The sequence below is a fragment of the Cnephaeus nilssonii genome (genome assembly GCF_951640355.1).
Source record: "Cnephaeus nilssonii genome assembly, chromosome: 12".
Classification (NCBI taxonomy): Eukaryota; Metazoa; Chordata; class Mammalia; order Chiroptera; family Vespertilionidae; genus Cnephaeus; species Cnephaeus nilssonii.
In genome coordinates this window covers 8,796,164-8,820,565 of record NC_137083.1, presented here as the reverse complement: position 1 = coordinate 8,820,565, position 24,402 = coordinate 8,796,164, and the positions used below count along the sequence as shown (strand labels likewise).

Below are 24,402 nucleotides of genomic sequence, written 5' to 3'. Positions count from 1 at the left end.
GCTTCCGTTGTGAGATACGATGGGCCACCCACAGCAGGGAGGATGACTACCAGGGGGACTGCACGCTACTTAGTGCCACTCAGGAGAATAGCCCAGGGCACGACAGGGCCACAGGACCAACTCCGTCATCAAGCTGGGGTCAGCAAAGGCGTGGTCCAGAGGGGACCTGGGACGCCGGGCAGGGTGATCACTCAGAATCCGGCAGCCTGGGTCAGGAGCACCCAGACTGAAGCCCGGGGCTGCATGTGGCCTTAACTATGAGGAGGAAGAGGGTCTGTGACTTAGGCTTCCTTGAGACTTATAAGGGTGTGAGCACAAGAAAGAGTCCATTCTAGGTCCCCAGGGAGAGGGGTGTGAGCAGCAGGAGCTAAGTGCCCACTGCGTCTTGTGGGTAAATGCCTAGAGATCAAGGTAAGATGGCCTTAGGAATGGTGGGGGCAGGGCAAGCAGGTGAGGTGGACTATGGAGGTAAACCTTACAGCAGACAGGACTTTGGGCTTCCCTGCACATGTTCTGTGTGATTATAATCGCATCCCTCCTCCTCCCTTACAGGCGAGTACAGAAGCTTCCAGCTTGAGAAAGGCCGATCCCAAAGGTCGAAGTGCACTGTTGGCTGATATCCAGCAAGGAACTCGCCTTCGGAAAGTCACGCAGATCAATGACCGCAGTGCCCCGCAAATCGAGAGTAAGTGCGCACGTGGGCCAGCACCGCCCTGAGCCTTGGGAGCATGGGAGCTCAGCCAGACACCCCGGCTCGCTCGGGGCAGGGGCCTCGTCTGTTACCAGGACAGCATCGGACCCTCTCAGACCTGCTCAGTGTGCAGGCCACGTGGGCGAGTCGGAACTTCCCTCCAGGTGTGCAGGCAGTTTGTAGGGCATCCTCAGTCATCACTCTAGTGCTTAAAAATATCACAATCATTATAAAATACATAGTCTATAACATTCACCATTGTAACCATTGAAAGTGTTCAATTCAGTGGCATTTAAACATTCCCTGTGTGATCGCAGCCATCACCTTCTTCTAATTCCAGAACATCCCATCACCCCAAAAGGAAACCCCATATCCATTAGCAGTCACTCCCTCTTCCCCTCATCCCCCAGTCTCTGGCAACCACTAAGTCTACTTTCTGCCTCTATGGATGCTTTCATTGAGCAGCATGTTTTCAAGGTCCATCCATGCAGCAGGAACCAGTCCTTCATTCCTTTTCATTGTTGACTAATATTTCATTTTAGGATATGCCACTTGGTGTTTACCCATTGTGAGGTAACATTTAAACTTCGTTGTGTCAAAATAGTCCTCAAACTCAATGAGAGAAAACATAAAGTCTCAACATTAAAAAGTGCAGAGTTTCTGTTTTGCACAAGGAAAAAGATGTATTCAGTATTCTCTCACAGGCTCAAAGGACTGCAGCTTTCTATGTCTTCTAGAATATGAGAGGGTGAACGGAGCCCTGGGCTCGGGTCAGGTGACTTCTGATTCTGCTACCGGGCCAGCCAGGGAACCTCTTCGGGACTCATTGTGCTCACCTGCAAAATGGGAGAGAGAATAATACCTGCTCTTTTTTGTATGTGTCAAAATAGTGGAAGGTTGAAATAATATATGCAGAACTGTTTATCAATGCCAGATATTATTATGTCTTCACACATTTTTCAATGGTAAGCATGATGTCAATTCTCAAAAATAGTCCCAAAAATATAATTGTATCTAGTATCTGTAATTATATATGTTAACTAGAGGCCTGGTGCACTAATTCATGCACGGGTGGGGTCCCTCAGCCTGACCAGCAATCAGGGCCGATCGGGGCCTATAGGGGCTGGCCAGCTAGGGGGACAAACCCCGGGAGGTTGGCCAGCTGTGGGAGGTTGGCTGTGGGAGCGCACTGACCACTAGGGGGCAGCTCCTGCATTGAGTGTCTGCCCCCTGGTGGTCAGTGTGTGTCATAGCTACCAGCCGGTCGTCCTGTGGTAACAGTCGCTTAGGCTTTTATATATATAGATATAAGGATATCTGCGATCACACAGTGAATGTTTAAATGCCTTTATATATCAAGGATAGACAAATTAAGAAATTTTTCCAACAATTACAATAAAAAGTAGTTTCTGGCGAGACCCACTAACTAGTTGGTTAAGCCCAATCAACAGAGAAGTCCATTTTGTAGGAACACTCACTTCCTAATCATTGCAGTGAGCAGGTAATAGATAATACTGGTATTTAGAATAATCCGGCCATGTTTGTCCACCAGTGGGCACTGTGCCTTAATTTCTCCACGTTAGCACATTAGCTTTAGGTCACCACGGTTTTCTGTCAGGAATCCTTGTCTAAGCTGAATGTCTTCTCATCGTATGTAGATGGTATCCCGGAAGGCTGGAAGTAGTGACGCCTCTCCTCCGGGCCCTTCCGTAGATGGAAAGGTGCAGGGACGGGTGCGGGGCTGGGGCAGGAAAGGAAAATGCTGAAGCACAAGTCATTGCGTGGCCTCACTTCCTGCCTGCAATTCGGGGCCAGGCTCTGGGGACAGGAAGTTACAATTACTGTCTGAATTAAATCTGCGGGTTCTCTCTGGCTAGTCCTCCCACAGCCACAGTCAAGTTGAAAACAGGACCAGCCCTGCACCGATGATGTTTGGGTTTTCTCATTTGAAAGGCATCGCTGGTTCCTCCATTGGCATCTACTCACTGGCAGTGGATAGGCCCTGGGTTCCGGTCACTTTTCAGAGTGGTCAGCTACCGATGGCTGGTCCTTTGGTAGACCCAGCGAGGGCAGCACACAGGCCCAGGCACCAGCCTGCAGGGCATCAAGGCAGAGGGTGCTTGGGAAAGATGCCGTCAGGAAGGGTAACACTGCAGATGAGCGGAGGGGAGGCTGTCCCCGGCAGGGTCCGACCACGGCCCAGGTGAGAATTGGCAGCTCCGCTCTGCTCACAAGTCCTCGTCTACTGGCCTCTTCTCTCTAAAGGTCCTAAAGGAGCCAACAAAGAAGGAGGAGGTTCTGCAAACTCTCGAGGAGGGAGCACGCCCCCAGCCCTGGGAGATCTGTTTGCTGGCGGCTTCCCTGTGTTGCGACCAGCAGGCCAGAGGGATGCAGCAGGTAAGGAGGCATCCAGACTGGCTCTCTTGTGACCTTCATCTCCTTTGCCTGTAGACCCACCTGGGCCACCCTTCACATGCCAGGAAGTGACATGTCTTCAGTGAAGAGCTGTGCGGTAGGAGATCATGCATTTGGGAGCCCAAGCACCGGAAGTTTCCAAAGCACAGAATTGTGCTCGAGGGATCTTATAAATCACCCTTCTGTTTAAATCCTCCCCTTGTAATAAGTGAAGAATGACTGGCCGTAGTGCACAGTGCTTGGTGATGGTGTGACTGTGGCCCAGGCTGCGAAGTACAGACAGCAGGTGTAAATCACGTTAGTGGCATCGCTGTGGCCTCACTGCAATGAATGAGTCAGAAAGGTTCTCAGTCATTGTAGTAGTTAGGTATTGCTGCGTAACAAAATGCCCTAAAACGTAGGGGCTTCTAACAGCCATTTATTTAACTTACGATTCGTGAGTTGACGATGCAGGGTGGCCTCAGCTGGGCCCCCTCTAGTATCCACAGGTTGGGGAGGTGTCTGCTCACCTTCTCTCTATCTTTGGTGCCTCAGCTGGGACCGCTGGCCGGCCTGAGCCATATGGTCCCTCACTATGTAGCAGACTGTTCGGAGTTAGTTTTCATAGTGGCGGCAAGGTTCCAACAGAGAGGACAGGAGTATACAAAGCCTCTTGAGGCTTAGATTCGGAATTGGCGTAGTATTGCTTCCTATTACATCCTCTTTTCCAAAGCAGGTCACAAGGCCAGGCAGAGACAAGGGTGGGGAAAGACACTTCATCTCTTGGTGAGAGGAGGTGTAAGATCACATTTAAAGGTTTCACAACCAGGAATGAGTGGCTAATCAAGGCCATTTTTGCAAGCAGTCTACCACAGTCATTTGTGTCTTAGTGGAAGTCATGTTTTAAAAATATTGCATTGGGATTAGGAAAATATATATTTATTGTGTGCAAAAAACGTGGTTTTTTAAAAATAAACTCAATGAATTTCATATCGAGCCCCCCAAATTCCTGGTATAGAATCTTCTACCATGTGACTTTGCTAACTTTCTTTTGGGCTCTGTGGCTGTTTGACATAGGGTTGCATTTGCTGCCGTCACCTATTGATAAAGTCCAGCACAAATAGGGGCTATAGGATGCTTTGAAATCCACTTGAACCTTCTCAGAGGCCATTTCATGTCATCAATTTTGCTGAGGGTTTCTCAGACAAGAAAGCTTCCAAGGTCATTCTGAAACCTGGCATTCTTCTGCGCCCACGTTTTTTCAAACTTCCTTCACGGTGTCAAAGAAATATCGTTTGGGATATAAAAATTCCACTAGTTTCTCTTCTCAGAAATAACCCCAATCAGCTTATAACAGGGATCAGACTATTCCTACTTGTCTCCAATAGGACACACGCGTCAGGTGTTTGAGCCCCTGTGTGAAGTGGAGCATTGATCTCTTTAGAGGAGATCGAAATCCATGATGACGCGACTAAGGATGCTGGTAACAGGAGGGAAACTCAAGGTCAGGACCAATAGGTAGATGCATGGGCTTAGTGCCATGTCAGGGTGAGATACCATGGCTCTTCTCTCTCAGAACTCTCCCATCGGCCCCCTTGTCATTCAGAGAAAAGGACTTTGGCCTTGGCTATGTCTCTGGTCTTCTGGCCTCCCACTCTTGCTGGCTCAAGCCCTGCACTCCAGCCACACCCTGCCCTCCTTGCTGTTCTTGCACAAACCAGGCATATTGCTGCCACAGGGCCCTTGCACTGACTGCTCCCTTGGCCTGAAACACTCCTCCTCAGGTGTCCACATGGTTCACTATCTCCTTTCCTTCAGATCTTTGCTCACGTGGCATCTGATCAGCCTATCAGTGGGGCGTCACTCATCATCCATATAAAATGAGTCACACCCTGTCATTCTGTAGCTCCTCTATCTTATTTTTCTTGTATTACCACCATTGGACACATTATACATTTACTGGTTTATTCTGTGTCTTCTCTCTCTAAATGTATTCTCTATGAAGGCAGGAACTGTGATTTGTTCACTGCTTTACAAATGCCTGGCACATAGTAGGTTCTCAGTAAATATTTGTTGAATGAAATGTGTGAGTGGGAGGTATGGTTGCTCGGAGCCATTAGGCCCAGAGAGCGCTGTGTCTAGTGCTCACAGTACTTTTAGGGGCCTGTGAAGACATTTGAATTTCTTTTAAAATCGAATGTGCAATGAGACTTCGTGCAGTCCAACGTTTTTTGGAAACGTGCCACATTGAAAGAAGATGACTGACTTCATCATCTGGTAACCCCCGGGCTCTGGCCGCTCATTCCTGTCCTATCAGCGCAGCCTCCTGTGTGCACTCCAGCTGGCCCTTCCCCGCCCGACTCATGGTCTCCTTCTGTGTTTCTGTTTGGGTTTCTAGGACTAGCGTTTAGGCTGCGTTGGAAAGTCTCCTCCCTTCCTTCCCGTGGCACTCACTGCCGAGCTCTCTGCTGGCCCAGTGCCTGGCTGCTTTCGTCGCCTGCACTCACGCCATCAGCTCCTCTCTCCCCGGTCGGGCTCACCTCACATGCACGCTGCCAGCTCTGCGCGTGATCCCAGAGTGGGCAGGGACACAAGCCGAAGGAGGATCAGTACCCTCCTTGCTTCTGCTCCTCATGCCGTGATAAAAATGGGCTTGCCCGTGTCTCCTTTGTCTGGCTGCGTAGTAAGCAGAGGCTCCTGTCCTTTGAACTGACTCACTTTACAGGGTTTTGAAACTTGGAGACATGGTGTGCTCAGCCACTTAGAAAGCTTGGGTTGGTCACTCGGGGGCTGATTCTGTTCCTCACCTCTGTTATCCCTTTACAGTTCAGCCAGCGACGGGGCAGAGGGAGGCCTTGCCTTGTGTAGGGAGCTGCCTGCGCTCTCCGCCTTCCTCTCTGCGGACTAAGGAAGCAGGTTTTCAAACTCAGAGGCAGGAATCCCTGAGCCTGGCCCCTGCCCTTGAGCTCACATAGAACGTTGGGTATCCAGGAGGTAGAAGGCCAGATGGGGGCTTTCCTCCCATCGAGTTCAGCCAAGCTGCTCAGGCAGTGCCTGCCTTAGACGCCCGGGGGATCGAGTCAGCCAGGGTGTGCACACCCAAGCAAAGGCATCTCTTCCGGAGCCACCTCAAAGGAAATCCTCAACAGAGGAATAATACCGTCGCTGGCCCGCCTCCAGGCAGCCCTTCCACCGCCGAGACCTGTAATGAGTAGTGCTGTCCTGGTGGCTGTCACATCATAGCCAGAGGAGGGTCCTCCGTTTGGGAAGCCAGACACCGCAGCCCTGCCCACTTAGCCTCAGCCGAGTCAGCTGGACCACACCTGGCTCCGAGGGCCTGGCTTTTGGCATCTAGTACACTGGGGTAGGGTGTGGGAGCGCGCATGTTTTCAAGGGCTTCCGCATGTTTTCTTCCTTCCTTCCTTCCTTCCTTCCTTCCTTCCTTCCTTCCTTCCTTCCTTCCTTCCTCCCCCTCTCCCTCTCCCTCTCCCTCTCCCTCTCCCTCTCCCTCCCTCCCTCCCTCCCTCCCTCCCTCTTCTCTTTCTTTCTTTCTTTCTTTCTTTCTTTCTTTCTTTCTTTCTTTCTTTCTTTCTTTCTTTCTTTCTTTAATTGATTTCAGAGAGGAAAGGAGAGGGAGAGAGAGATAGAAACATCAATGATGAGAAAGAATCATTGATTGGCTGCCTCCTGCACGTCCCCTACTTGGGGGGGGTGGGGATCAAGCCCGCAACCCAGGCATATGCTCTTGGCCAGAATCGAACCTGGGACCCTTCAGTCTGCAGGCCGACGCTCTATCCACTAAAACCGGCCAGGGCCACATGTTTTCTTGGGGATTGTAAAACAAGGGTCCTGAAACTGGGGAAAAAGCATTCCCCAGAATTCCTCTTAGTGAGAGCTCTGTATTTGTTGGGAAGAAGTACTTTTAATGCCTCCTAAATGGAAACATCAGTGATGACAAAACTTCTGTACAGTAAACAGGGACAGAACTCACATTGTGACGCAGGGTGTGCGGCGTGGCAAGGCCACGCCCCGGGAGCACCCCCAGCACAGGGCTGACTGTAGGCCATGTGTGGTCGGATCCACGAGGCTCTGGGCTTCCCGTTGGGGTCGATGTGGTGGAGGCTCCATGGGGTGAGGAAGCCAGGAGACCAGGAGGCAGCGAGCCCCTGAGAGATGGGCACACGTCTTCGGGAAAAGGAACTTGCAACTTCCAGAGGCCAGCAGATGGGGAGGTTCAAAGTCATTGGACCTGGATCCCCGAGGGCCTGGATCTTCCCACTGGCTTTGGACTTACCTTATATGTTCAGGGAAGCAGGAAGCTCCTGCTCTCGATGTAAAGTCCTTGTTCACAAATGCGGGGAGTGAGGAACACCCCCCCCCCTAACCAGGAGAGTCTGGTTGACACCCGAGGACCCAAACAAGGACCTATGGGCTGATGGACCTAGTGGGCAAGCGTGAATGAGTGTGAGGTGACCCTGAGGTGAGGAAGGCGGAGGAGGGCGGGCAGTCCTGTGCCTGGGCTGGGAGGCCCTGGCAGGTGCGGGCCTGGTGGAGGCAGTAGGAAGGCTGGTGGCTGAGCTGGGCTCGTCTCAGAGGAGGACAGCACGGTGATGCTGGCCAGGACCCTGCGGCTGGCCAGCTGGCCTCTTGGGTGACGGCTGCTGCCCCTGAGGCCTCTCGATGGGCATGCAGGGAGAATGCGATTCCCCGACATCATGCCTGAGGGCATTGGGTGTTGCTGCCCGCACACCTGGCCTTTCCTTTCCTCTGTCGCTGAGCTAACTCGGAACTTGTTTCACTTCCAGGTGGCAAGACAGGGCAGGCCCCTGGCTCCCGAGCGCCTTCTCCCCGGCTTCCCACCAAAGCTATCAGCGGGCCGCTCAACGCCCCAGCATCTCCCAGGCTAGGCACTGCCTCGGAGGCCAGGACGGCCCCTCCGCGCCCCAGCGTGCCTGCCCCACCTCCTCCCACCCTGCCCCCACCGCCCCCGCCGCTACCCCCACCCCTGCCCCCTTCCTCTCCCATCAGGGCTCCGTTGGTGTCCCCACCTGGCTCACAGACCAAAGGGAATGCCCTGGCATTGGCACCCTTGGCACCCGCTCTGCCCTCTGCACCGCCCTCCGCCCCTCCGCCTCCCCCTCCGCCTCCGCCACCTCCCCCAACGCCACCCCCTCTTCCCCAGACCCCCGTTCTCAGTGACAAGACAGTGAAGCCGCAGCTAGCCCCCTTGCACTTATCGCCCACCCCACCCCCGCTCCCTCTCCTCCCACCCTGTGGGTACCCAGGGCTCAATGCGGATGCTGCCAGCCCCACCCAAGATGCCCGGGAGCCTCCCGCCCCGCCCCCGCCGCCCCCGCCACCACCACTCCCCCTTTACGCCTCCTGCACCCCGAGGTCCTTGGTGCCATCGCCCCCTATGCCAGGCGCTAACAACAGCAGCGAAGCCCCACCCCCACTGCCCCCCAAGTCCCCCAGCTTCCAGGCGCAGCCCCCGAAGCCCAGCGTGCAGGCCTTGCCCGCTCCGCCCGCCCCGCCTGGACAGCCCTTCCTGCAGAAGAAGAGGCCGGGCCGAGGCCCAGGTGAGCGCCACTGTCCCGGTCCTGGGTGGCCAGATGGGAGGGTCACCAGGCATTGCTGGCAGTCGGGGAGGTGCCAGGGCCACAGCCAGAGACCTGCTCCTGTGAGCCGCTTGGCTTGGATTTAGGTTTAGAACAGACCTATTCAGTGCCCCTGTGGAGCGTAATAAAGCCTGGCTGTGGGACTTTAGCTGGGGTGATCATGTTAGAGGCAGGAAATCAAGGCTGAGGGCGGCTGGGAGACCTATCCAAGGTGATGCAGATCACAGGCCTAGATCCCCCTGCCGCTCTGGCTGCGTGACCCTGGACAATCACAGCCTCCCAGTGCTTCCTTCTCCCCTGTGAAGTGGGGATAGCAGCAGCGCCCCCTCAGGCAGTTGTTGGAACAGGCCCGAAAGCAGCAGCGGGGGGTTATGTATTCTTCCCATCACGTTCAGCCGCCAGATCTCCTCCCTGAGGTGGAGGGGCTGTGGTGCGTTTGCTTCAGAACCAGCTTCCTGTTCAATTTTTCCCGAGTTATTTCAACCTGGCTCCCAGCCAACATGTCCCAGGCCCTCAGGAGGTTGGATCAGTGTTCTGCCTTTTTTTTTGGCAGGTTCTCCTGCTGACTCAAGGAAATGAGGGTCTGTATTTCAGCCAAATATTAAAAGGAATTCCTTTAGCTCCCCAGCAGCAATGGTTTGGGACTGAGCATACACTGACTGATGTCGGTGTAGCGGAACGGCTTCGTTCACTCTTAGTGCCTGTCTGATTGGGGAGCACACCCACACATCCACGCACACACTTGCAGACACTCTCATAAATACCCCAACTTTATATTTACACACACCCACACATGCACCCAACACACATCCACACGTATACACATATTCCTTGATCTTCCAGAAAATTCTTTGATGCGTAGTTTCTTAAATGTGTTTATTTGCATTAAAAATAACACAAGCTCATCGTAGAGCAAATAGGAAGAATTTTAAATCACCTGTAATAACATCACCCAGAAATAAAAACGGTCATATTTGGATGTGTTTTATTTCTTTTTTTCTGAATGTACCTATGTATTTGCATAGTTAATACTATTTTGAATTTACTATTTTCTATCCTGTTTTATCTTTTATTTTAAAAGCAATTTGTCAAATCTTTAAAATTTATAAGTATATTAATATTATAATCAGTATGTACCATATTTTTAGTGTTACATATTAAAGTTGATTCCATTTTTGGTTATTGTGAATATTGCAGGAAATACTTTTTTTTTAATATATATTTTATTGATTTTTTTTACAGAGAGGAAGGGAGAGGGATAGAGAGTTATAAACATCGATGAGAGAGAAACATCGATCAGCTGCCTCCTGCACACGCCCTACTGGGGATGGGCCCGCAACCAAGGTACATGCCCTTGACCGGAATCGAACCTGGGACCCTTGAGTCCACAGGCCGACGCTCTATCCACTGAGCCAAACCGGTTTCGGCGCAGGAAATACTTTTATAGCAGTGGTTCCCCTTTTGGGGGCTGTGCCATCTGATGATGAGGGTGGCCGTTGTCATTAAGATTATTGCAGCAGCTAACATTTATTGAGCCCTTACTACACGTGACTTCCTTCAGTCAACAACTCTAGCAGGTGTGTGTGTGTGTGTGCGCGCGCGCTATTATTATTCCCATTGGACAGAGGCGAAAACTGAGGCACAAAGAGGTTATGTTATTATTCCAGTGGGAGAACTGGGATTCAGTCCAAGCAGGTCGGCTCCCGAGGCGGCCTTTTTCCTCACCATATATCATCTTACATCCGAAGGTCTCAATAGCTCACCCCTCACAGCAGGTTACAGCATGGCTGTCCCCATTCACTCTAGTATCTGAGTACACCCATCCTCTTCTCTGGCAGGTACCAGTGGGGGAAAGCTGAACCCACCCCCAGCGCCCCCTGCGAGATCCCCCACCACGGAGCTTTCCAGCAGGAGCCAGCAGGCCCCAGGCTGGACCCCGACACCGCAGCCGGGAGGCCAGCTGTGGAACGGAGGCCTGCACATCATTGGTAAGCGGGGCCAGGGGCTGCCGCTCTGGCTGCCAGGGAGCGGGTGGTTCCCGGTCCCAGGAGGAAGCCCGCCCACCAGGGTGCATGCTTTGCAAGAACAGGGTGCTCACTCTAGCATGGAACAGCCCACAGGTTGTGTTACATATAGGGTTTCCCTTGAGGCTTTCTGGAGGGTTCTAGAACCCACTCTTAACCTTCTGATTGGGTTTAAAGAGAGGGAAGAAAACAAACGTGAAAGCCGTGTCTGTCTCCATGGAGAAACCCATGCATAGGGCTGAACGGATAGAGTGATTTGGATGAGGCGAATGAATGGACAGAAGGCCCAGCAGGCAGGGGGACAATTAGGGCAAAAATATGGAGCTATTTATTGAGCCCTTACTACACGCGACTTCCTTCAGTCAACAACTCTGGCAGGTGTGTGTGTGTGTGTGTGTGTGTGTGTGTGTATGGCATGCTATTATTATTCCCATTGGACAGAGGAGAAAACTGAGGCACATGGGGTTGGATGTGACCAAAAATCTTTGGATCCCTTTGTGGGTTGAGCTACTGTCAGACACAAAGCCCGGATCATAAAGCAGGGCCTCAACCACTGACAAGGCAACATGCCCCTCCCCTTGCCATCAAGAGCTCAGGACAGAGCCCGCTTGCTTTGGGGACCCAGATCGGTCCGCATGGACACAGGCCATGTCCCGTCTCACCAGCCAGGCTGGGGACTCCTGTTCGGCCCACTCCTCCCCACTCAAGCCCTCCCAGGAGCTCAGGGGGTTCAGGCCATGAGGACTCTGCCGTCCCTGTGGCTCTTCCGCTCCCTTTAGCAGCTTCCTTAAGATGTTGGTGGGCGTACGTTGGGGTGGGTGATGGGGAGAGTCTGTTGATTTAATTTTCCCTGATTCCCCAGCTAAACAGTAAAAATTGAGAAGTGGATGGTGGTCTGGGGGGGGGGAAACCCCGCCATTGAAACCCTAGCACTGGGCAGGCCAACCTGTGGGCCCCGGGAAATCCCCCAACTGGGGTCATCACAGCAACCGAGTAACCTTGCCGTTTCCCACGCGTGCAGATGACTTCGAGTCTAAATTCACGTTCCATTCTGTGGAAGACTTCCCGCCTCCGGATGAGTATAAGCCCTGCCAGAAGATTTACCCCAGCAAGATCCCCAGAAGTAAGTACCGCCTGCGTGATGCTAGGACCCCCGGTTCTCCCGGACTCTCCAGCACTCGGTGCTGGGCGTGTGTTCACTGGGCACAGACTGCCTCTCAGAGATTACCAAGATCTACCTCACCGTGCTGGACAGCGATACAGTGCCGTTCACACATCTGAAGTTCCAGAACACGGATTAGTCCCAGTCCCCAAGGCTTCACTTAGAGGCTTGCACACAATACCAGAGTTAATCGTTTAATCATATTTGGGTGAATTCACCACTGATCCCTCCCCTCTCTGGGGCTTTTGACTAGGGAGCTAAATACCCCAAGGAACATGGGATGCAGGAACTTTGCATTAGTAGCCTGGAAGAACCCTAAAAGCCCCCATTCTGGCAGACAGTGAAACGGGAGTGTCCTCAGGCCAACGGTTCTCAACCTCGGCTACACAATAGAATGACCTAGAGAACTTAAAAACCCTGAAGGCCAGGCTGCACTAGACCAACCATGTTAGAATTCGTAGGTAGGGCCAGGGTGTTGGCCATTTCGAAAGCTGCCCGTCGATTCCAACGTCCAGCTAAGGCCGAAGGTCTCCCCCGGTGAGAGCTGCCTCCTCCTGGCTTCATTATGTGGCCAGGCTCCTAGGGAGGCCTTCCCTCCGCTGAGCTGTTCAGCCCCAAGAGTGCAAGAGGGAGAGGCTGGCGTCCTGCCCCTCAGGCCCAAAGGCCCGGGAGGCAAGACTTGAACACGGGAAGCAAAGCAAAGCAAGGTGGGGTGTTGAGCGCACACTGATGCTGCTTCTTGGTTAAAACATGAGCCAATTCGTGTCTGGTGCTGAGCCAGTCCGATTGGACAGGAACTGGCGAGACGGGACAGTCAACAACACAGGTGAGGGTCTGATGTGCTCCCCACCCACAAGCTGAGGAAGGCCCCCAGTCCCAGACTTCTGTGGGCCAGTGTGGAAAATGGTAAAATCACCAGAGTCCGGGCTTAGCCCAAGACCAGGCATCCTGAGTCTCTTTCACAAGGACCTTGGTGATGTCCCTCCTCCAGGGTTCAGCTTCCTGCTAGTTTGCAGCTGTCCACCTTCATGCCGCAACCCGCTGCTCTGTTACACCCCAACTGCAACACACAAGTGTGACCCCCTGGCCCCTGGAGGCGTTTCAGTTGCCGACCCCTCGGTGAAGCCAGAGGTCAGCAGACGTTTCTTCTGAAGGGTCAGAGGTGACATACTTGAGGTTCTGCAGGCCACATGGTTTCTGCCACTACCACTCGCTTCTGCCATTTCCACGTGAAAGCAGCCATTGACAGTGTGTAAATGAAAGGGCATGGCTGTGTCCCAATAAAACTTTATTCACAAACACAGGTGCTGTCTGGATTTGATCTGCTGGCCATGTTCTGCTGACCTCTGTCCTCAACCATTCCAGCAGGCAGGTTCTTAAAAGTCTCCTTCTGTTCCACAGCCTTTCTCAGTGTGCTACGGAGTCCTTCTACCTTCAGGCTCAGGAAATGCTCATGTGAGGTTTCTGTGCGTTGAGCCCATGGTGCCCAGTCTCATCTCTGAGAATAAGAAAAGCTATGCCCGCACACAGCTGCCCAGGAGGGTGCAGTTGGCAGTCTGTGCTGTGTTCCCCTCAACACAACTCAGTGCCCAGACCAAAACACAGGCTCCTGATGCTTGGGTAGGTGCAATTAGAAGGAAGAAGAGGGGGAGAAACCTACTAAATGAACTGACACCCTGCAGAGCAGAAAAGGCATCTGTAATTAGCAGACATAAAATACTTCCATCGCCTTCTACACAATTAAATCAGCATGTCCCGGCCATCCCCACAAGCCGGAGGGTAGAACCTTGTTAATTATGTCAGTGCGAGTCTGCTATGGGTCAGGCCTGTCCCATTACATTTCCCTTACAGTTTTCTCCTTCTACCCACTGGCCTGGGTCCCCAGGTTAGAGTTCATCGAGGTCTGGGAGACAACATTGGTTTTGCCGGGTGAGTGTTGGCCAGCATTTCCTTCCCTTTTACTAGTAAGGCTGAATAATATCCCGCTGTTGGATACTCCACATTCTGTTTATCCATTCGTCCACCGGCGGACACTTGCCCTGCCTCTGCCTTTCAGCACTTGTTAAAATGCCACTGAACATGGTATACAATTATCTCTCTGAGACCCAGCTTTCATTCTTTGTGTGCATACCCAGGAGTAGAGTTGCTGGATCGTAGGGAAAGTCTAATTTTAATTTGGGGGGGTGGGGGGAGACCACCCTAGTGTTTCCCATTGTCCATTCCCATCAACAGTGCATAGGAGGGAGGCAGAGCTTTCCTTTCTGTTGTGTGAGGAAAGTGATTCTCCTTTAGCTCCGCTATTGTTTCCAGTGGGGTTTGGGAAGACCAGTGAGCATGGCTGAGCTATGGAGGAGCCTGCAGTACTGCCCAGTGGTTCTCCAGTGGGCGGACCCGCCCCCAGAGGACCCTGGTGCTGTCTGGAGACATTTTTTGTTGATGCAGATGGTCTGGGGATGTGCTACTGGCATCTGGGATGATGGTGAACAGCCCGCAGCTCACAGGCAGGCCACACACGATCAAATAGCCCAAAATGAGCCACATTAAGATACCCTGGCCTAGAGGAAGCCTTTTCTGTGGTTGACTGGAGTTTTTTAAACGTAAGAACAGTCAGTTCAAGGTCATACTGCCACGTGGAATTAGGGCTGTACATCAGTGTCTTTTTACTTTTCATTTAGTTAATAAACTGGCAAAAAATTTAGCACTCTCTATGTCATTTACCTGAAAATATCTTTATTCAAGAACAAATGTAGTCTTAACTGGTTTGGCTCAGTGGATAGAGCGTTGGCCTGCAGACCCAAGGGTCCTGGGTTTGATTCTGGTCAAGGGCACGTACCTTGGTTGCAGGCTCCTCCGCTGCCCGGGCCCTGGTCAGGGCACGTGCAGGAGGCAACCAATCAATGTGTTTCTCTCACATTGATATTTCTCCCTGTCTTTACCTCTCTCTTCACCTCTCTCTAAAAATCAATGGAAAAAGTATCTGTGGGTGAAGATTAAAAAAAAAAAAAGAAGAACAAATGCACTTATTAATTTATAAAGCACTTTAATGGAAATTACAGAGCCTGTTGGATTCAGGGTGTGGCAGTTGCAGAGACCTCCTGTGAGATAGTTCGCTCAGAAAACCGTGTCCTACCTCAACAGGTTCCCAAGACCACGTCTGGGTTCTTATAGGAAACTGAAAAGGTATTCTTCAGAGATTAAAGAAAACCAGCTGATCCAGGAAGAATCAGTTCAGTCTGTTATACATATTTTTATGAATTTTAAAAATAGTTCAGGTCATCCTCCTTATACAATTTCTAGCCTGCTTTTCTCTCCCAAGGAGCACACACAGCAGCTGGCGTGTTCAGATGACTGCTATTCTTTGAATGTCACCCCAAATTCTCTGAGCCTTTGTAAACATTCAGACAGCTGCTATGACTCCTTCAGAGGAAGATAAACCTTAGGTTCCCGGACACTTTTCTTGTGGTTTTCAATCTTATAAATAACTAGAGGCCTGGTGCATGAAAATTCATGCACTGGAGGGGGGGTCCCTCAGCCCAGCCTGCCCCCTCTCACAGTCTGGCAGCCCTCAGGGGCAGGAAGCAACCCGGCGATCAGGGGAAGGCGACACCCCCATCACACCTCTGCTGCTGCCACTGCCGGCAGCACAAGCCTTGGCCAGCCCTGGTTACCTGAACCTCGGGCAGCCCTGGGTGGCTGGGCAGCTGCCATCTGAGGCTTGCCTGTGCCTTGTGCCGGCCCTGGGCGGCTGGGGGGCTGAGGGGACTGGGGGACTCCGGAGGCAGGCGTTCAGAGCAGCCAGACCTACTTAGGGGCGGGACTGGCCGTGCCGCACGCCTGCCGCCCTGGCAGGGCTGAGTGGACTGGGCGCTGCCATCTTGTGGCTGTGGGCGCCACCACCTTTGAGGACATGGCAGTCAATTAGCATATTCCTTCCTTATTGGCTGTGGGCACTGCCATCTTTGTGAGGGCGTGACAGTCAATTAGCATATTTCCTCTTTATTAGATAGGACTAGAGGCCTGGTGCACGGATTCGTGCACCAGTGAGGTCCCTCAGCCCAGCCTGCACCCTCTCACAATCCAGGAACCCTCGGGGGATGTCAGAGAGCTGTTTTTGGCTCGATCCCCGCAGGCCAGGCCGAGGGACCCCACTGGTGCACAAATCCATGCAGTGGGCCTCTAGTATGCATATAAGATATTGGGTTAATCTCTTCCCACCCTCCCCCTTCCCTCTGGAATTCATCAGTCTGTTCCGTGTTTCCATGCCTTTGGTTTCTGTTCCTACGTTGAGCGTCTGCCCCCTGGTGGTGCACGTCATAGCTACTGGCCAGTCACTTAAGCTTTTATATATATGGATTTGCGATGACTATTCCTGCTGCTCACGCTGCTTTGTGAGGAGCACAGCAGTGGGGGTGTCCGGAGGACTCGGGGAGGTGGCTCTTTAATTCTCATCTGTAGCAGAAGCAGGACAGAGGGTCTTGTACCAAATGCAGCAGGAGAAGCGACAGCAGGGCCACCGTTCGGAACCCTGGCTCAGGAGAAGTCCTCACAGGAACATCGGGGAATGTGGATTTAAAACTCAGCTAGCAATAAAAGTGTATGAAAAACAAATAAGGAAAACTCTGTGAGACCATATATGCGCATATACCTACACGGTAAATCCCAAGTGGAAAAGTATCTGGAGGAATAAACACCAAACTCAGAGAACGGTGACTCTGGGATGGAAAATTGGGATTGGGTGGAGGGGTAGGCAGAGAGGGCCACTTCAGGTTGGTTTTCTTTCCCTGCTCTGTTCTTCTGTATTTGGATTCTCCATTATGAGAATACAGTCATATATAACGTGTAATATTTCAACATAATGCATTTCAGAGGAGTTGGGTCCTGGTGGGACAGAGGGTGACTCTCAGAATGTACTTATCTTTGGCTCTTTTTTAAAGCAAGGCCAGCGCTGTGCGTGGCACGTTCGGGTGCTGGGCTGGCGGATGTCTGAGCTAAGACGCTCTCCATGTAGACACTGAGATGACAGGCCTCCGTGGCTTGTTCCCCCCACCCCACCCCGACCCCAGCATGCTGGACGTGACCCGTAGACACACAGTCCGGGGCCCAGCCGCAGTGTGGAAATGCAGTCTGGGGCCAGCAGCTGCAGGTCTCAGGTGGGCCGGCTCACGTTGCTCGGTTCCTTTGTGGCCGCTGTCCGCGCTGTGAGCACCGGTCTAGCCCGAGTCTCTGTGCCATGCACGGCCGGGCCCTGCGCCAGCAGATGGTGAGATTGTCCCCATGCCTTTCAGGCCATACACCTGGTCCCTGGCTCCACGCCGAGGCTGCCGGGCAGAGCTCCGATGACATCAAAGGCAGGAACTCTCAGGTAACGCGTCCCTCAGGTCCCTCGGAGACGGTGCGGGTATGTCTTCTCCTAACGCCTTCACCTCTTTCCTCCGGGAGAGCCACGGGGTGTGCCTTTGTTTCCCGCTGGAATGACACTCCGAACCTCAAAACCTAAAGAGTGAGGGTGGGGGTGGTCCCTGGAATCGCCACCACATAACCCCTGTGGGCTCGTCCTGCAGTCACACCGTCCACTCCCCACCCATTCTGCCCTCCTATGTCCGCTCGAGAAGCCTGAGAGAGTGCAGTAACGTTTATAAACACAATTCCATGTTCTCTCTCATACGTAGAACACATGGTTTCTTACCCTGGGTGTGGGGGGTTCTTCACCCATCAATCCTATCTAATAAAAGAGTAATATGCAAATTGACCGTCACTCCAACACACAAGATGGCTGCCCCCATGTGGACACAAGATGGCCGCCACAAGATGGCCAGCAGGGGAGGGCAGCTGGGAGGGACCAGGCCAGCAAGGGAGGGCAGTTGGGGGCAATCAAGCCTGCAGGGATGGGCAGTTGGGGGGGATCCAGGCCTGCAGGGGAGAGAAGTTGGGGGGGGCCAAGCCTGCAAGGGAGGGCAGTTGGGGGTGATCAAGCCTGCAGGGGAGGGCAGTTAAAAGTGACTAGGCCCAATCCACCCCTAACTGCCCTCCCCTGCCCGGGATCAGGCCTAAATGGGCAGTCGGACATCCTCGAGGGGGTCCCAGATTGGAGAGGGTGCAGGCTGGACTGAGGGACACCCCCCCCCCATGCACGAATTTTGTGCACTGGGCCTCTAGTATTATAATGTTTTTTAACTCTTTTTATTGAGCATTTTTATTTGAAATTTCTGGCTAAAGCCAGACTGTGTGAAACATAAAAGGAGCTGAAGAATGCTTGATCCGATACATGTTTATTCAGTGGCATTAGGCCCCCACCTGTCAGGAACTACATGTCCCATTTCACCCCTTTTCCACCTGTGACCCCTGGGTAAAATCAGCTCCTTGCGTATGAGGGGGCTTCAGGTCCTGGCAGCCTTGCAGGGGGAGAGAGCTTCAGTGCCCGGCCCCGGGGGAGGGGGGTGTCACCTGTGTGCAGAGTCTTCTAACCCCACCTGGCGGTGCTCTCGTGTTTCCACAGTTAACTCTGAAGACGCTCCGGTGAGAAGACCGAGGAAGCCAACGTCCTGCGAGCCCCGGGGGCTCCCCACTGTAGACGGGCAACCCGGGAGGCCGTGTCTGGCCTCACCGTACTCCAGTTGCAATGCAGTTGACATTCAGGCTCTGCAGGGAGCATTTATTTATTGTAAATACGTGGTTTGCACAGGCTTTAAATCGGTATCTTAGTGGACTTTTATTTTGTAAAAAAAGCCACCCTCCCCGTTTCTCCACTTTTTCAAAATGCATCTTGTCGTTCGCCTGCCGGTGCAGATGGAGCCCCGCCCCGCCCCACCGCGTCCGTCCCGTGACGTGCACTCCGTGCAGGCTGGCCCTTCCCGCACGGGCCCGTGTTTGGAAGATTCCTTGGTTTGCAAGGTGCCCCACAGTCACGGTATCCACGGTGGCTTCTGATTGGCATGATTTTATATTCTCAGCACACGGACTGCAGAATCAAACCAAACAATGCCTTAGACGTGACACAGCTCAGAGAGCCCCGAGTGTCCCCTCACCCAGACGACGCCACTCGGCCTCCAGCGGACGGGACGCGGCGTCCCGCTTCCGTCTTGCAGTACAGGGATTTTTTTTTCTTTGCTGCCTAATGTAAATATAACGCAAAGTCCAGGCAGGCGTGGGCTCGGCCCCTTTTGTAAATGAATGTTCCTACAAGTAGCCAATGCTCTGTTTACAGTGCCCCTCGTGCCCAAGTCCCTGAGACATTGCTCCCGTCCCCTCCAAGCCCCCAGCCCCTCCCTGGCAGCCAGGCCGAGGTGGGGTGAGCTTTAGGAGATAAGGGTATTTTCCCTGCAAGTTAGAAACCTGCATCACACTCATTTTTAGAGTAAATGACTAATTCTATCTCAGCGGTCTTTCTCTCCCAAGTGCAGGATTTCTATGGCAAGAAAAAGTGTGGGCCGAATGTATTATGAATATCTGCCTCGAATATCTGGTTCCCCACCCCCAGCCCTAGGACAAGCCCTCAGGCAAAACCTAGCTCCCTCTGAGCTAAGAACAGACCTGGCCTTCGATCTGGTGGCAGGCACCTCTCTGTGGGGTCAGCCACCCCTGGGTAAGGAGCAGGCCAGGGCGGGCTCCGACGGCTGCTCACACCCTTGGTCTCGAGCTGGCGAGGGAATGGAGTGTGTGTGCGCGCTTGCCGCCTGACCCCGAGTGCTCCCTGTCCTTGGAGAGGCCGGCTGTGACAGAGGAAGGGGAGAGAATGGAAGGAAACGGGCTGATCTCTGGTCTGTCATCAAAATAGCTGCAGAGGAAAGGAAACGGGGAAGGCCAGGCTGGCAGGCGGTAAAAATGTTCCCTCTGGAACCAGCCTCGCCTGGGCTCCACCTCGGGGGGACCATGCCCCAACCAAGCCACCCAAAAAGGCAGCCGGATAGGTGGGTGCTGCTAGCACGTGACCGCGCGCAGGGAGCCGTGGTCTGGAGTCCCCGAGGATGCTACCCTCCCCCATTGCGCTTCCTCCTCGCAGGGAGAAGCCAGTGAGCGAGGTCACGTTCCCTTCTCCGGGGACTAACTCAAGCCAAACGGTAACAGAAATCAGTGGAAAAGGAGTTTTCCAGGTCACCAGCTCCGAGCATAGCTGCTGGGCTTCAGATGTTCTGGAAGGTTTCCAGAAGGTCAGAATTGCTTTATTATAACAGTAGCCACACCACCTCCCTCCCGGTTGTACGACATAATTACAAAGGATTTAATTATCGCGGTTAAGAAGGCCCTAGCAAAGGCAGTCCTGCCTACGGGGCACCGCCTGCCCATGAGGTGTTTATACGTGCTGGGTCCACACGCTGGGCTAGAAATGAAAAATAAGACGATTCGAGGGCAGACGGAGGGAATGAGCAGAAACCACACGTCGCAGTTAGGGGGGATCTCAGGAATCGGCGTCGCATCGCTCCTCGAGACCAGTCACTGCATTCGGGCCCCTTGGACTCGCAGGCCAGAGGCAGAGCCCCTGACCATGCACCCCCTGGCGCCCCCAGACAGCGGATCGCAGCGGCCCCCCCTCCTCAGAGGAGATTCCACAACAGGCCTGTGTCTGCGCTCCCCAGCGTTTCCCACGCATTTTATATTTACAAACATAAACATGAAAAACCTCTGCAGTTATTTCTCTGTACCCAATACACTGATAAACAGACATGCTTCTGGCCGTCTCCCTGGAACCCAGCGTGGTCGCCAGTACGAGCTCAGGGTCCGGAGGGCTGACAGGACGGAGCGGCTCGGTACTCAGGCTGGCCTGGCGCTGCTGGAACACCCTGTCAGAACCAGGCCTTTCTTTACTGAGCTGACGTTCCCGACTAAACCACAGTCACAGTCCGTCTAATGTTTCCCTGGGGTTGGTAAGCTAACTAAATGGGTATTTGGAGAAACCAACCAAGGGAAAAACTTCCTTAAATGCATTTTTTTTTTTTCAGTTTTATTGATATGGGTGGCCTGGCCACATGGCTCAGTGGTTGAGTGTCGACCTATGAACCAGGAGGTCACAGTTCGATTCCCGGTCAGGGCACATCAGTTGTGGGCTCCATCCCCAGTGTGGGACATGCAGGAGGCAGCCGATCAATGATTCTCTCTCATCATGGATGTTTCTATCTCTCTCTTTGAAATCAATAAAAACATTTAAAATATGTATGTGTCTGTGTGTGTTTATGTAGAGTATATGCAGAGAATTCCTCTAACTTCTGTTTAAAAGGAACAACTTTCAACTTTCAACCTACAGTACACTTAGCACCCCCCAACGTAGCAAACTCCTCCAAAACCCTCCCGTATGGAGCAGCAATATCACCCCAACTGCCATGCCCGTATTTGCAGGTGAACATGGGAAAGGGAGAGGAGGTTTACCCACTGGGGCGCTGGTTCGGGGGCAAACATAATCTGAACCTCTGTTCTGCCCCTTACACGTTTAGGGAAGTGAATTACTTCACCAGCCTGTGCTTCAGTTTCCTCGCCTATAAAATGGAGACATCAATATGTACCTGAGCACATAGTGGTGATTGCTGTGACGTAACACCCGGGCAACCCTGAACCCCTTCGTCACAGCAGACCCGGGCATCGGCCCGCCCCTCCCCCTGCGACCTGCCCTTGCCGAGGGCACTGCACGCTGGGCACAGAGCTCTTACTGGCCGCCTCCCAGGCAGCCCCTTTAGACGTCTGCTGAGCGGCTCAGACCGCACTGCACCGGCTCTGCTGCTGGAGAACAAGGAGAGAGCAGCAATCAGAATTCACGGATGTCCTCTGAATAGATCTCCTCTGGACACTGACTTCAGAATTCGCTGCTACTGCCGAAACCGGTTTGGCTCAGTGGATAGAGCGTCGGCCTGCGGACTCAAGGGTCCCAGGTTCGATTCCGGTCAAGGGCATGTACCTTGGTTGCGGGCACGTCCCCAGTAGGAGGTGTGCAAGAGGCAACTGATCGATGTTTCTCTCTCATCGATGTTTCTAACTCTCTATCCCTCTCTCTTCCTCTCTGTAAAAAATCAATAAATATATATATATATATATATATATATATATATATATATATATATATTAAAAATAAAGAATTCGCTGCTACACGCTCTGCATCCCTGTGAGTCCAGGCCCTGCCTTGTTTTACCTGCCCTCTGAGGGGTGGAGGTTCGATAAGCTCTTTAATGACCAGAGGAGCCGTCTGGGTGGAGAGGAAACGCAATGGTCCCAGAAAGTTCACAAAGTGGGTGATGCACTCGAAGCCATTGCGGGGGGTCGGGGTGGAGGGAGTGAAGCAGCAGCATCGCAGGCACCTCTTATAGGTTAAGGGGGGAGGGGTGCCTGCAATGGGAGGGAGCAACTCAATGGGAAGGGCTCTGGGCTCCTGAATCAACCTCCAGACCCACGAGGCCTTGGCTTCCTTCATGAATCTGTTCCGTTGTGTCTCCCAAAAACTCTCAGGGTGAATCCTAACCCCCAGCTCCTCAGAATGTGACCTTATTTGGAAATGGGGTCATTTCAGGTGTTCTTAGTTAAGATGAGGTTATAAAGGAGTAGGATGCACCCCCTACCCCAAAGTGACTGGTGTCCTTATAAAAAGGGGAGTTTGGACACACACACACACACACACACACACACACACACAGGGACAACGCCATGGGAAGATGAAGGCAGATAGGGGCGATGCTCTCCAGGCCGAGGAGTGCTGGAGACGGCCAGCCGAGCCCCGGGCGTTAGGAGACGGCCCTCGGAAGGAACCCACCCTGCCTGCACATGGACCTTGGACTTCGGGCCTCCAGCACGGTGAGAGAATTCATTTCTGCTGTTTAGCGGTACTTTGTTAAAGCAGCCCTAGAAAACTCATGCAGGCTTTGTCTCCTTGGAGTTTTGCAGGAGTCTATTATAGGGAACAGAGCTGGAGGTCAAGTTTAAAGGGTTAGCAGTTCCTTGTCATATAAATGGGGCAGTTGACTACTCTGACCTTGACCGAGGTCACTCGTTTCCGTGAACAAGGTAAGTAGTTGCATATGCCCATCCTGGTGGAGACAGGGTGGTGGGAGCCATCTGGCATTTCTAGGCCACAGGAGTGGGGAGAGGCTGACTTTTCCCTTAAGCGACATCCTTTCCTCTGGTGGACCCACTCGGGGCTTTAAAATAAAGATGCTTGGCATAGATGCCAGCAGCCATCTGAGGATCTAGACTCCTGTTGCGAGTACGGCTTTAATGGTGGTACCATAAACACAGCAACGTTTACCAGCCTAACCCTTTGTAAGTGCACCGTTCAGTAGTGTTGAGTGCATTCACATGATTGTGCAACCAACCTCCAGAGCTCCTTTATGAACCGCAAAACTTCCACTTTATACCCCCTAAGAAATTCCCCATTTGCCCCTCCCGGCCCCTCACCTGCGTGTGGAATAATACAACACTTGCCGTTTTGAAACTGGCTTATTTCGCTTAGCATGATGTCCTCGGGGTCCATCCATGTTGTAGAATGTGTCAGAATGCCCTTCCTCTTTAAGGCTGAATGGTATCCCATTTTATGTCTGTCCCGCATTCTGTTTATTCATTCATCCATCGACGGACATGGGTAGTTTCCACCCTTTGGCTTTCATGAATCATGCTGCTGTGAGCATGGGTGTATACACATATTTCTCTGAAAACATGCTTTTAACTTTTTAGGGTATATACTCAGAAGTGGGATTGCTAGATTATATGCTAATTCTTTGTCATTTTTTTTAGGATCCTCCACACTGTTTTCCACCCGCGCTGCACCTTTTTACATTCCCACAGTCAAACACAAGGGTTCCAGTTTCTCCAGGTCCCCCCCAACACTTGTCAGTTCTGGTTTTTTACAGTGGCATCCTGACGGGTGTGAGGTGGTATCTCCTTGTGGTTTTGTATGTACAGTACTTTTAAAGAGTGAACTTATCCACAGAATGGTACAAAAATGGAGGAAACTGCTGAAAAGGTTGGGTTTTCTGAAGATTAAAGTCAGAAAAACGTATCTCCTTTTACACATTTTCTGTGTCGTGACTGAGGCCCACATTTACTCACGAGACACAAGGTAGGAAAGGCCACACCAGACATCAGTTTCAGGTTTTTTTTATTATCATTATTGTATGCTGGATGTATTTAGGGACAATTCCAAGGGCAAGCACTGGGTGGGGAAGTTGTCTGGTTTGTGGGTATTTGTACAAAAGGCTGTTAAGACGACACGGTCAGTTCCCACTGCAGGAAACAAAGATTCTCCTTTTTGGTGCTCCCTGCCCACGGCATTGTCCAACGCACACACTGAGCTCCTCGCAACACGATCGCAAACGTGTGCGTGTTCATGCCCACGAGACATCTGCACGTGATGGTTCGGGATGTTCGACACAAACCACAGGAGGGGAGCTGGGACGCAGGGCCTGTGGGGTGAAGTGCCGGAAGCACAAAGGATTCTGGGACAGCGTGTGCCTGGGACCCCCACTCCTCTCCCTTCAGACCGGAAGCAATGGCCAGCGAGGTGGTTCCCACTCCCCTTCCTCTATGTGCTTCCCTCCCCCC

At 52.5% G+C, this 24,402-nt stretch overlaps 1 protein-coding gene across 2 annotated transcripts in view; it reads left to right on the top strand.

Moving 5' to 3' along the window:
• WIPF3 (WAS/WASL interacting protein family member 3) overlaps window positions 1-21,413 on the top strand; it is a 64,199-nt gene extending 42,786 nt beyond the window's left edge. The window contains exons 3-10 of one of the 2 annotated variants that reach the window (XR_013814272.1): window positions 553-685; window positions 2,957-3,088; window positions 7,891-8,664; window positions 10,542-10,691; window positions 11,749-11,850; window positions 17,175-17,251; window positions 18,386-20,750; window positions 20,826-21,413. Coding sequence is in view for 1 of the 2 variants with exons in the window: in XM_079785674.1 (XP_079641800.1) it covers window positions 553-685; window positions 2,957-3,088; window positions 7,891-8,664; window positions 10,542-10,691; window positions 11,749-11,850; window positions 17,175-17,251; window positions 18,386-18,409 (1,392 nt within the window). In the remaining variant the exon portion in view is untranslated. Of the gene's footprint in view, window positions 1-552; window positions 686-2,956; window positions 3,089-7,890; window positions 8,665-10,541; window positions 10,692-11,748; window positions 11,851-17,174; window positions 17,252-18,385 lie in introns of both variants that reach the window. The other variant, XM_079785674.1, reaches the window with a different exon arrangement.
• The last annotated feature ends 2,989 nt before the right edge of the window (window positions 21,414-24,402 follow it).